Below are 14,576 nucleotides of genomic sequence, written 5' to 3' on the forward strand. Positions count from 1 at the left end.
CGGCACACATAGAGGAATATACCTCTAAGGATTGTTTTAGTGCAGCTAGGTTTCCCTTCCTGCACAAAAACAATCCTGCATGCAATGCAGGCACCCTTGCACCATGGTGCGTATTGCCTTAAATACGGTACATTCCTGCCCTTTCCATGTCAAACAGTGCAGCGCAGCAAGGTGACTTTCTGCGCTGTACTGCGTGACATTTTCATAAATAGGCCCCTAAGCCAGAGCCAGCAGCCAAGGTGAAAGGCAGGTCAGGTCACAGTGCATAATTAAAGCAGCTGTTCAGGAACAAAAACAGAATGTTGATTTTTATTCTTCTGCTCTATTTTAGTATCTTACATGACAATTAGAGAGAATATGTTTATTTTTTGCACTCCTTAGATAAAGTTAGAATCTTTCTGCATGTTTCTAAACTTTCCTGAGCTACTCCATATTTTTAAACTGACTTGTATTGAACTGTTTCTAATATCTGTTTGCAACAAATATCTAGCAGGTTTATGATGTGTTTAATTTTGCACTAGAGGTTTTATTTTTATTCATAACCTTTGCAAACACGCTCGCTATTTCACATGAAAGAGCTGCCCACCAAAGTCTTAAGTGGTTTGTGGGCAAGGTTATGGTGTAACCATTTATTATATTAAGCCTCATTCCTCTAAATGGCTATGGATTTCTTCGGTGACTTGCAATATCCTTATAATGTACCACAGGGGGTACTTTATACCGTACATATTGAGTAAATCTCACACCGGGGCACTGTTGGCATTCCAGGACAGGGATACTCTCTTAAGTTTGGGAGCACTCAACACAACCACAAATTCACAAGTAGTATTCATAATCTTTCCCATTCTTGCTCTGGAAGTATTCAGATATTTACTTCTGTCAAGAACAAACATATATCTATTTGCAAGGTGGAAGTGGGAGGAGAACAGCCCAAGCCTTGGTGTAAAGCTTAGGGGATAGTTGTTACATATGGAAATCTATTTTCTCTGAGGAGAAAAAGTCAATAAAAGTAAAAGGTAAATTTCACTTTTCCAAAAGCATTTTCATATGCTAATTGTACACTATATTCAATTATTCATGCAAAACCGTATACACATGCAGTCAGGGGGAATTTACAAGAACATCCAAGGACTTCTCTTTAGAAACCTGCGAGTTACACTGATTTCCAAGACTCACTGGTTTCCAAGAGTACTCTTGGAAACTTTTGTTATTTCAAAAAATGTATAAATCTGCCCCCATTTGAAGGCGTAAACGTACACATCTAAAGTTACAATTAGTTTCTGAGGATCTAGCCTTATACTGAAAATTTGGCACATTCTGTTAAAGTTATTAAACTTATATTTTAATGAACCTGAGAAATTGTAGAAAAAAAACTGTTGGTCAGACTTGTATATAAATACTTCTAAAATATATGGCTTAGTCCTCTCCAATGTCCATTTGCAGCTGGTTGTTTGCAATTAACTGCAAGGTACAAATCTCATGACATTCATAGTAAAAAATGAGATATTGTTCTGACTCAGACACTCTAAACCACAGAAATTCGCCAGAAATACTTATTAATGCACATAACACCTTAACTAACACAATCAGCCGTGCTCAAAACAATAATCTGCTAGCTCTGCAGAAACAAGACAACAATAAGGCGGCTGGTGCGACTTAAGGATTTGGTGAAAATCCTTACCGTAGTTTTTGAGAAATAAACATTAAAACAAAGTGTTGTGTGGGCTTGAAAGGGTTAACACTTTTGTATGTCCCTATCCTTTAATGTAGGATTCGGTGAATGTGGCTCATGTCAATCACATTTGTAAATAAAATTGGCTTATGAAGGTCTTAGAAGAATTAAGTTTTGCGATCTTGAAAATCAAGACTTTCTAGCCGTGAAACAAAAAATACATAGGAAAAGAGAGGCTGTGTACAAAATCTCATAGACTAGGATTTATAAAAAAAACTACACGTGATTAACGCCTCAAAATGCGATGACGGTCACAACGACCACTAAATAGAGTGAGTGCCAGTATCGTCTTATCAGCATCTCATAAAATGGTGCTTCCATCTAATGTTGCCAAAAGAAATGCACTTTTTCATGTGGAAGAATGCCCTTAAATATTAAACAGTCCACGCGCTATGCTTGAAGTCCTGCCCTCATTGCTGGATGCTGTGGGCCCATGGGTTCCATGTTTAAATATCGAAAACAAAAATATCGATGTTAAAACATCGATTACAAAAATATCGACTCCCTATACTTAAACAGGTAAGTACAATAATATCGACTCAAAAATATCGATGTAAAAAATATAGATATAAAAAATATTGACTTTAACAAATAACATAACTTAAATAAAATTGATTAAACAATATTATTATTCTTAAAAAAATAAATTAAATTTAATGTATATTTTAACTAATTATAACAAATAAACTTAATTTCATAAATATGAACACAAAAAAGTGTACATATACATATATTTACTTAAATACATTTTATTAACTATTATCTTTATTTAATTTATAAACTTTATTAATTATATAAAAATAAAATAAAAACATATATAAATAATTTAAATGAAATAAAATATTCTATATTTTATTAACACATTAAACTATTAAACAAAAATAATACATACATTTAATAACAAAGTAAACACATTAGTAGTTAAAACATTGGATAGCGGGAGGGAAAAAAGACAATTCCCGCTCCAGTGAATGCAACAGTAGGGAAAGCGCTGGATAGCGTAGGGGTACAATTTACTATTCCCACTCCAGTGAGTGCAACAGTAGGGAAAGCGCTGGATAGCGGGGGGTGGGGGGGTAAAATTTACTATTCCCACTACAGTGAGTGCAACAGTAGGGAAAGCGCTGGTTAGCGTAGGGGTAAAAATTACTATCCCCATGCCAGTGAGTGCAAAAGTAGGGAAAGCGTTGAATAGAGAAGGGGTAAAAATTACTATTCCCACTCAGGTGAGTGCATCAGTAGGGAAAGCGCTGGATAGCGTAGGGGTAAAAATTAGTATACCCACTCCAGTGACTGCAACTGTAGGGAAAGCGCTGGATGGCGGCGGGGTAAACATTACTATTCCCACTCCAGAGAGTGCAACAGTAGGGAAAGCGTTGGATAGCGGTGGGGTAAAAACTACTATATCCACTCCAGTGAGTGCAACAGTAGGGAAAGCGCTGGATAGCGTAGGGGTAAAAATTACTATTCCCACTCCAGTGAGTGCAACAGTAGGGAAAGCGCTGGATAGCGTAGGGGTAAAAATTACTATCCCCACTCCAGTGCAACAGTAGGGAAAGCGCGGGATCCCAAAACAATACAAAACAAAACTATCAACATTTTTATTACATTTTATTTCCAATTTTAACATAAGTAATATATAAATGTAAATATATTATTATTAACAAAGATAATAACAAATAGTTAATTACACATTATTTAGCACTATAATATCCACAACACACACCTAACATTATTTACACAATTACATTTAATATTTACTAATTAATTAATGAAAAATATTTTATTATTATTCATTAATCAATAAAAAATTAATTACTTACCAGTTTTCACACCATTTACACATATAAACACCACAACACACACCTACAATGAAATACACAATTACAATTATTAATTACTAAATAATTAATGATAATACATTTTAAAATATGTAATAATTAGTCAATAAAAAATGAATTACTTACCACCCTTCACACCATTTACACATATAAACACCACAACACACACCTAAAATTAATTAAACAATTAACATAATTAATTATTCATTGACTAATTGAAATTAATTAACAATTAATTATTAAACTATTATTAATTAATACATTGACACATTATTAATCAATTAATTTATATAATTAAATTACTTCCCACCCTATTCCCCTATAAACCCACAACCCGCTACGGAACTAATAACGCAAAATTAAACTTAAAATAAATTAAGAACTAGAAAAATTCTACAACATATAATAAAATGACAAACAATTCTTATTAAAAACACTAAAATACATAAAATTATTAATAAAGAGATTTTTGTCAACTATGTTTTTGTAAACAATATATATTATAACTATATTTTTGTAATCGATATTACTTACCTGTCAGTCGATATTCTTGTCATATATATTTTTGTGTTCGATATTTCTTCCAAACGATATTTCTGCGGCGATATTAATGTCCCACGATATTTCTCCGTCGATATTCCTGCTCTGCACCGGGCCCATGGTCTCGGAAGAGTGGCTGCACATCTCGTGCTTCAAAAACTAAAATGGATGAATGACCCCCACCAGTAAAGTTTAATGTGGACACAGAGCAGATGCACGATGGTCATTTTAGAAGGGGAGAGTGTTAGTTTTTTAATTGTATGAGTCCCCTAGAGTATTGGTGGTCAGAGAGCTATTTTTTAAAGCTGTAGACTGGACAAACTAAAATCATCCCCATTGTCCGAGGACTCAACTGCAGACCCCATCAAATATGGTTTGTCTAAGTTTGTGGCTTCTGTAATGTTTCTGTAGACAATCAAAGGGTACCAACAGTAACAATCCATTTAGTCCGCTGCTTCATTCATACCTCCCTGGAATATGGCTGCCGATTTAATGTGCCTATGATTGCTGTAGTCTTGGTCTACATTTTTGAAGCTGTGATCTATGGGCGTCAATTTAAGTGTGCTCAGTCTAGGGCCAAAAACATTTCTGTAGACCTTGGCACACACTCTTTTTTTTGTAAACGGGACCCTTTTATGATCTCCCTACCAAGGCATGTAGTTCAGTATCTGCCAATCCTGCACTCTTATCTGGCATTTTTTTTAAATTTTGGAAATGAAGAGACTGTGAACCACATCCTGTAATTGAGGCAGCAGGACAACATTTTCTCTCAAGAACAACCAATCAGTCTCTGGGTCCAAGACCTCTACTTTTTAGTCATCAGACCTGAAATGGATGTTGGGATGCAAACGTTTTAGTCTGCGGACAGCCCATGTACCTGTCTGTGAACTAAAATGTCCAAGATATATAAACATATTAGCCCATTAAAGTATGTCCGCCACTGTATTTAAATCGTATTTTCTCAAAAACTACTAATGAGATTTCTACTACACCAACAAAAGGTTTGTGACTGTAGGTGTTTTATGTATGAAGTCTTCTATAACACAAACCTAGCCAAAAGACAGCGGACCACTGTTTAGGGTAAAAGGCAAGCAGAAATTCAACGAGTGATAGGAGAGGAAGCTGATTTGTGGATGGTCCTTTAATGCTGATGTGATAAAAATTTCTTTTGGGAGCTAATCTTCTCCCCCCTTTTTGACCACTTTAACTTTTTCCCCCTATGTAGAGCTGGATGAATTTTGTAAGTTGCCTGGTTTTTAGGTCTCACCTGGCATTGAAGCTCGCATGCGCTCCTCGCCTGCGAGAGCTATAGTTAACGATATATTTCAGAAGGGGGCTTTAAGCCCCGCCCCTGTTTCCAATAGGTGTGCGTCGTACTTTATGCTAATCGCAGCCTCGCGATTAGCTTTTCGTCATTTCGGTTACCGCCCTGTGGACATTTAGGCCGGCCGCTTCACAAACACTGTGCTCTGCAATACAATGCTTTTGGTATTGTGAATGACAGTGCCTTTTAATTTTTTATAAAAGACATTGCCATTTACAATGGCAATAGCTCCAAAACTCGCACTTGTGAGACCTATTGTATTGTAAATGCTTGTTATGAGTTTCTGACTCAAGTACACCATGTACCATATATGACTGCATTAGGGTATTTGAGATATACCAACCCGGGTGAATGAGAAATCCCTTTGGGTATACATTCCATTGCTAAATGACTTCCAGTCACCTTTGAATTATTATCAGGCTGACGTGTCATTCTTTTGACGTTCTTTTAGCCTTTTTCTACACACAGAGAGGTGGACTGCTGTTACAGCCCTGGGCACCGCCCACGTGTCTCATCATCGCACAGCCGCATGCAATGGGGACTTGCCACTGTACACCATACCAGTTAGGTGCCTTAATCCTCGGCAGAGCCAGTTCCTCACTGGATGCTAGGCGTAGAGGTTGTAATAGGTAAAACAGCTAGGCTGGCACCCCTGACGTAGTAAGTGACAGTGCTTGCAGGGGTTGGATACATTGTTCGATTAGGACAAAGATGTCCTTGCTAAAGATCCTATTTGATTCCATCTCTCACTGTGTGACAACAGGGTCAGAGCGCGCCTATTTTACCCTATGGGGCCTTAGTAGGCCCTGTATAGAGGCACTTGTGTTTACTCACAAAAATGCTAGTCTTTTACTTTGAATGAGTGTGTTACCCACAAAACCCAACATAGAGGTACTGTATAGTATGGCCTCAGGGCTTACAAAAAGAATTATCTCTATGCATGTTGTCTTTGTTCACATCTGTTGTATTGTTATCACATAATCATGAGCTTTTATAGTAGTTTTCAGTGCTCACTCCTGGTGAGATGGCAGTTGGTTTCCAAGACAATATTTCCAGAGAACCATGATCGTTGTCTTTCTTCAATATTCTATTTTACGTGCTTTTATTCGTCCTTATAGGTACTGGGCGAATGTACCCATACAATAAGGAAGACAGTGACTTGCACAAGTTATTGGACTCACTTTACCTACCTCAATTTACATTACTATATCACAAATAGTGCCTACTGACACACTGAGTGTAGAATACTGTCTCAATACTTAGAATGACAGGTATCTGCCATAGAGAGCTCCAGAGGAAAGTCACAATACCCTGCCTGGGACTAGGAGGTTAAAACATGTAAACTGTTCTTGTTTGGAAATATAGGGGACTATTTGCATGCCCCCAATTTGCCTCCCCTTTTGTTTTTAATATTACCCAAGTACCCATAAACTGAATAAATCACATGTGGATATTTGAGGCAATTTTACATACGCTATACAGATCTCACTGACAATATCACATAGAAGTTCTTCCTCCCCATGGAGATTAAACCCACTCAAACATGCTAGGTGTCTTAAGTGTAGACCCAATTATAAAGCATGTCACTAGTGAATTCTAGTCGGTGAGGGTTTCCTAAGGAATTCCTAGTTAGGAAAGATGTTATGGTGGCTCCACTCCCCTTTGATTTTCTGTGAAATTTGGCACACTGGATTTGCAGGACTATGCTGAGTGGATGGCAGTTTTGGTGCAGATCCACCCATGATAGGCACAATTGTAGGCACATTGAAAAATCCCTTAATGGAAAGTTCAGCTGAACCATAAATTTCTTATGGCAATCACCAATAAAATAAGTAAGTACACACACAAACATTTAAAAAACACACTTTAAGTTTAAAAAAAAGTATGGTTAGGATTGCTTATAAGACCATACCATATTTTTTTTAAAACTCTTGTTAATTAACGTTGTGTATTTTAGGTCTGAATGTTGTATATAAATATATATAAAAGAGCTTTGGCACCATTTGACGAATCTTCACACATGAACATTTTCACATAAATGATAATTTTTTGCTTTGCTCCTTCCTGGAAAGTTTTCATGGAGGTAATTTGAGGCTAGTTAGGGGTCGATGCTGCGACCTCTATCTTGCTCCCTGCTATCCTGGCACCTCCTTTGCAACACCTGACCTCAGAGGAGGCAAAAGTTAGGCCAGGGGTCTCAATGGAATTGCCAGGAGTAGCAGGGAGCAAGTTAGAGGTCGCACTGTGACCCCTAAGTAGCCTTAAATGACGTTCATGAAAGTTTCTGGGTGATTTCCATGGTTCTTTTTTAACAATACTACAGTCAAAATTGTTGCATGGAATGGCACACAACTAGATGCTGGCTCAAAAAGCATGCTTTTTGTGTAAATCTGTTCAGTGATTCTGGAGAAATTTACTTACAAACATATTTGTATATCTGGCCATTTGGGTTCGAGGGAGTCTGGCGAGAATCCCACGACCAGATCTTAAAATAATAGAGCATTCTGATTGACCTAGAGAGCTTTTGTTCCCTTCGGCCATCTTGCTCCTGTGGAAGTCAGGGTCCGCAAGCGCTCTTATTGGCTGGCTGCAACATGAAGATTAAGTTGCAGGGGCCATTACAGGACTCGGGGACTTATTCCCCTGTCCTGAAAATGTTTCAAAAAAATAATATCAAGGGACATGGTATGGTTACTCTGCCCCACTAGCCCTTGTGTGTGTGTGTGTGTGGGGGGGGGGTCAAAATAAAAAATATATATTAGGTTTCTCCTGCAGTCACAGAAAAAAAAGGGCAGCCTCCTTTAAAAAAAACTTTCACCTAACTATAAGGTTACTTTAGCCTTTGTAATTTTCAGTGAGTTTCTGTAAAAAATAAGACATAGTTACAATTTCTAACTATAACCTGTTTATACTTTGGTTTCTTCAGCAAATATATAGAAAGCAAGAGAGATATAGATATATTACACAGTGGTAGTTGCCACTGTGTAATTATGGTTAGGTCAGCTTTAAATGGGGCCTAGCTATAGGGGTTCTCAAACACCAACATACTTACAAGCACCAATTTTTTTTTATTTCGTAACCTTGCACTTCTCCCTCCTAGTACCCTCTTGGTACTGCTCCTTCTGGAATTGGGTGTAAGGAGTCTTGTCGGTAAAGCAAAGATTTGTCCCTTGCTATACTGGAGGTGGCTGTGGTCTATCCAAGAACTTGCTCGCTAGGCCTTAGTTCACTAGTATGTCATGCAAGCAGGTCACCTTCCTAAAATACCCTGGCTCTTGAACATCAAAGAGTTGCGCTACGGTATTGGGGCCCCTGATCTCTGGAACCATGCTGACACTACTTGTTTTCAACCATAAAAATCTCCTGCAGAAGCTTTATTGGTCTGTGACAGAGAAAAACAACCAAAGAAGAGCTTAGCTACTCAAACAGGCCAGAGAATTTTGTGATTTTAAGCCTCTGAGAGGCTACGAGCCATATCGGGATCAAGTGACTGTCCCTATCGATAGAAAGTTATACTTCCAATTTAGAGCAGGACCTCCACCGCTGAGAGCTTTCACTAAGAGTTGGACTGTTGGGGCCACCAATACATGTCCTGAATGCTCTTCTCTTAGCTAAAAGTGTTTCGCACATGTTTTTTTTGCTTGCCCTGCTTATGCCCACCCCTGCAGATATTTGCTAGCTCCCACTTGTAGGCATCTTCACCAGCACAGTCACCTAGTTGCACTCTGTATGTATGAGGTTTGATTTCAGGTTATAGCTTGCTATACCTTTAGCCAGGTTCCTTGTGGCCATGTGGACACCACGTAGAAAGACGCTACCCCTTGCCTAATTTTCTGTGGGTTACTAATTTGATTTTATCTGTATTTAATCTCAGTGCAACAACTTTTTATTATTATTTTAGCATTTATCTTGCTTGCTCAAGTTGACAATCTATTTTTGTAAAGTTGTGGTACGATTATTCACCTGCGTTACGGCAGATTTTACTGTATTGAATTGTTTTTTCCTATTTATTTACTACTCATTATTGGATTGACTTGCACTTTTAAGGCCCTGAAAGCCACAATAAAGCTATTTCAATTGAACATAGTTAGGATTGTGTTTCCAAAAGTAATTGATTTTTTGTTTTGCTTATAACTTTGGTGCCATTTGGCGAATCTTCACAAAACTTTCCACAATCAAGGTTTAGCCACCTCAATTCTCTCCTGTAGAGTTTGGGGGTTATCCATTAAGTGGGGGCCGAGAAAATGGGAGGGTCACAAAACTCATTTTACTAATCAATTTTCCATAGGAAATTTAGACAATGCTACAGCCAAAACGTTGAGTGGAAATACACCAAATTTGACCTTATGCTAGATCGTTACCCAGAAATTTAGTTTAAATCCCATTCAGCTGTCCGAGAGAAATTAAGCTTAAAAATGTATAGACATCTAGCAACGTGGTATTGCCGGGGGGAGTACTGAGGGAAAAAATGACAAATTAAGCACTTTGATAGGTTGTGCACTGCAAGGGTGTTGTTGGCTAGCTGGATATGGTATTTAAATCTTACTGCATGGTAAAAAACCCTATACATTCACTGAAAAAAACAAAGCTTGAAGTGAAGTTATAGTTAGGCATGCTAATACCTTACTTTGCATTTAAAAAGTTTTTTTTAAGTTTTTTTAAAACCTTAGAAATTCAGTAAGAACACAAAGGTTAAAGTCATGCTATAGTTAGGGGCAAAAACACAGAAATTCACCAGTTATAGTTAAATGAAGCAACTATAACTTGTAAACTTGCCACTGACAATGTAACTTATATTGTAACTATCTCAATATATAGAAAATATTTACACTAAATTATAAAAAGTGCATAAATCTGCCTATATGGCAAATATGGTGTAATTTAGTTGCAAACTATTACTTTTAGAACACTCCCAAATAACTGAGTATCTATTCCCTTGACTGATCTGCATGAAATGTTTACAAGGAATTTTAGCTGAAAGCCAAATTGCTTGCAGATTTGTTATATATCACAGTTATCAGAATAACAAAACCTCATAGCCTGTGGTGTCGCCATAACTCAATTTTGCCTGTCATATTGTTCAATAAGGTGATTGAATGCTTTTTCCTTGCTTCTGTTTCCTCTGTTTAGCACGAAGGCAGCTCTGAATTCAAGCCTCGCTTTGATATGGCTGACGCAGTACCATGACGTCCCGCTCGAGTTCTTTCTCATCAGCTGCTGACATGACTCTGATGGAAGGAGTGATGTTTGGCTGGACTACGATGAGGGCACGCTGTGAATTATTAAGGTTAATCTCTTTATGCGGGTGCCGCAGGCATGGACTATGTCATAGTCTTATTCTGGATAACACTGAGCTCACCCATACCAGCGAGGCTCGAAAGAATTTCTGTATTTGCCAATACACGGTAGTTTAAAGGGGAATGATGTAATCTGTGAGGCCAGCAGCAACACTGAACTCTGTTTAACTTGCTCATGAACATGAAAAATAGGCTGAACGTTTTGAAGTGTCCCTGGTTCACCCCCTCCACCAGCCTGAAGCGACTCCCTCAATCAATATGCTTAAAATAACTTGCCTGCAACACTATTTTGCCAAATTTTTGCTCCATGTGTATATCTTTACTTAGCCATGAAAGAGCTGTTGATGTGCTCTCAAAGCAGGCGTGGCCAGTTTTTTTTACAGTCTTGACCATTTGGGACCTTACTCCAGTGCTCCAGGCGGTGCTCTGAGCACTTTGATGCATTTTGCTTTCCATTTGTAACAGCAGCCCCAGGGATGAGATCATTGTGTATTTGGCCTCCCCTTTAAAACGTTTTAATTGACAGCAAGTCCACCTGTTAAGAATGATTGAGATTCCCATCACATTCAATACAGAGAGCAACTGGAAATTGTTTACTGTTAATGATTGTGTGATGTTGATCATGCCCTGAGTATTCCACACTATAAGATTGTACTTCATTTTGTATCGATCCCCAGAATATTGTGGTACAAGAATATCGCATACAGATTATCGAGAGTTCAAAATACTGAAAGGTAAATGCATATAGTGAGGTATGGATTTACTAGATGCAAATCAGTCTTGACCCTGTGTCCCATGGGAACAGTCCAGACCGAACTGCCAAGCCAGGTCCTCCCTGGACCGGAAACAAGCATCCTGGGACCGGTTTCAGGGTATGTCACCCTTCTTCAGCCAGGCTAGCTTGAATCCAGTGGCACAGTGAGAGAGGACCCACGTCAGGGCATACCCATCCCACTTAGGGTGAAAAGTGTTACAGCAAACAAATGATGGACAGAATGCTGACAATGCAAACATTCTCCCCCAGTCAAAAGATCTGGGTTAAATCCATTGTTCTTTTGCCCACTACGCCACCCCAGTTTGGACCCAGCCATATGCAAATCAGTCTTGACCCTGTGCCCCATGGGAACAGTCCAGACCGAACTGCCAGGCCAGGTCCTCCCTGGACTGGAAAAACGCATCCTGGGACCGGTTTCAGAGTATGTCACCCTTCTTCAGCCAGGCTAGCTTGAATCCAGTGGCACAGTGAGCAAGGGACCCACGTCTGGGCATACGCATCCGACTTAGGGCAAAAAGTGTTACAGCAAACTAATGATGGACGGAATGCTGACAATGCAAACATTCTCCCCCAGTCAAAAGATCTGGGTTAAATCCATCCTTCTTTTGCACACAACGCCACCCCAGTTTGGACCCAGCAATATGCCAATCAGTCTTGACCCTGTGTCCCATTGGAACAGTCCAGACCGAACTGCCAGGCCAGGTCCTCCCTGGACCGGAAACAAGCATCCTGGGACCAGTTTCAGGGTATGTCACCCTTCTTCAGCCAGGCTAGCTTGAATCCAGTGGCACAGTGAGGAAGGGACCCATGTCTGGGCATACCCATCCCGCTTAGTGCAAAAAGTGTTACAGCAAACAAATGATGGACAGAATGCTGACAATGCAAACATTCTCCCCCAGTCAAAAGATCTGGGTTAAATCCATCGTTCTTTTGCCCACTACGCCATCCCAGTTTGGACCCAGCCATATGCAAATCAGTCTTGACCCTGTACGCCATGGGAACAGTCCAGACTGAACTGCCAGGCCAGGTCCTCAGTTTGGACCCAGCCATATGCAAATTAGTCTTGACCCTGTTCCCCGTGGGAACAGTCCAGACCGAACTGCCAGGCCAGGTCCTGGCATGCTGAGCAAAAAAACGATGGATTTAGGCCCAGATCTCTGCACTGGGATGAATGTATGACATTGTTCTGCATTCTGTCCATCAACTGTTGTTTTTGTATTCGTCACCCCGAGTGGGACGGGTATGCCCAGACGTGGGTCCCGTGCTCTCCATGCCACTGGAATCAAGCTATCCTGGCTGAAGAGGGGTGAAACCCCGAAATTGGTCCTAGGATGCTTGGTTCCAGGATGACCTGGTTTTGCAGTTCAGGCTGGACTGTTCCCATAAGGCACAGGGTCAAGACTGATTTGCATATGGCTGGGTTCAAACTGGAATGGCATGGTGAGCAAAAAAGTGATGAATTTAGACCCAGATCTCTGTACTGGGGTGGATGTATGACATTGTTCTGCATTCTGTCCATCAACCTTTGTTGTTTCATTTGTCACCCCGATGGGAGGGGTATGCCCAGACGTCGGTCCCATGCTCTCCATGCCACTGGAATCAAGCTATCCTGGCTGAAGAGGGGTGAAACCTCGAAACCGGTCCTAGGATGCTTGTTTCCAGTCCAGGGAAAACCTGGCTTGGCAGTTCGGGCTGGAGTGTTCCCATGAGGCACAGGGTCAAGACTGATTTGCATATGGCTGGGTTCATAGTGGAATGGCATGGTGAGCAAAAAAACAATGAAGTTAGGCCCAAATCTCTGTACTGGGGTGAATGTATGACATTGTTCTGCATTTTGTCCATCAACTGTTGTTTTTGCATTGATATAAGAGACAGCATTTCAAAGGGGATCAAAATGACTTGTGATATGGCGGACAGGCAACAGTGAGTTCCGACGGTCTTGAAGCAAGCGAAGAGGTGGCGTGCCGCCCTCTCCAGGACCGCAGAAACTCGTAATGAGGCCCTTAGACATTTCCTTAAAATCTACAGTAGAGGGGGCATTAGGGCCAACTTGTAAAAAATAGGAAGTTATGGTTAGAAATGCAACAATAACTGGTCTTTAATTGTCTTCTCATGACATCACACATGACATCACAGCCGACATCACAAATATCATTGGTGGCATCTCATGTGACATGACATGTGACCTTGACAATGACCTCACACATCTTTTCATATCCAAGCCAATATATCTGAAACAATGTTCAGTCATTGACATTCATGCAGAGATTACCAACAATTAGTGTCAGTTCTTATGTTGTTAATGAAGTGGACAGCTGAACCAGGACATGGATTTAGATCATCAGCCATTTCCCACAAGAGATGACCAGCTGCCAAATGATAATCCTGTGTTGTATTTGAACAAGTGACATAAGTGTGAAAACATTGCAGCCACTGTGCTAAATTGTTCAGCAACGACGTCTCCCAGCCAAGTTTGGAATTAACATAATTTACAACATCTATTACTCAATATATTGCTTTAACTTGGACAAATTTGATCAATTGTTAGTCAGCAACCTCAATTGAATAATTATTAAGTGCTTACTAAAGGCTTGTCAATAGGAACCATATTTACAGCATTGCTGTTGTTGCGGTTTGAGTACCTTCATTGCCCTCATGCTCATGTGTTGCCTCTTGCTCTTTCCTCGTGGCAGATCTCCTGTAGATCACGTGTTCTCTCCCATTCTTTTCCTTCACTTTCTGTGCCTTCTCCAGAGGCTCGATGAAAAACTCACTGGTGTCTGTGCGAATCAGGCCAGCCTACAATCAACAAAAGAAACAGAAAAACAACATTTTACCTAAGTTCCACTCTCATCATAAATGTGAAAACATGAAACAGTGGGGCATATTTACAAGGAACTGGCGGAGTGCGGAAAATTTCACAGCACCACACTCCGTTTTCAAAATGCAGGGATGCGCCTTATTTACAACAGTACGGTGCACCCCTGTGTTTTCCCTAGCATTGGCACTAAAAAATAGCTGCTTAGCGCAAACACAGTCACCCTTGCACCAAAGTACATGGGGGCCT

The 14,576-nt window shown here is 39.9% G+C and overlaps 1 protein-coding gene across 1 annotated transcript in view; it reads right to left on the minus strand.

Annotated features, from left to right (window-relative positions):
* Positions 1–14,576, minus strand: part of ADAMTS14 (ADAM metallopeptidase with thrombospondin type 1 motif 14) — a 602,768-nt gene that overhangs the window by 479,729 nt on the left and 108,463 nt on the right. The window contains exon 3 of the mRNA XM_078640432.1: positions 14,152–14,308. Coding sequence (XP_078496558.1) covers positions 14,152–14,308 — 157 coding nt within the window. The remainder of the gene's footprint in view (positions 1–14,151; positions 14,309–14,576) is intronic.

Source organism: Lissotriton helveticus, chromosome 5_1 (assembly GCF_964261635.1).
Source record: "Lissotriton helveticus chromosome 5_1, aLisHel1.1, whole genome shotgun sequence".
Lineage (NCBI taxonomy): Eukaryota > Metazoa > Chordata > Amphibia > Caudata > Salamandridae > Lissotriton > Lissotriton helveticus.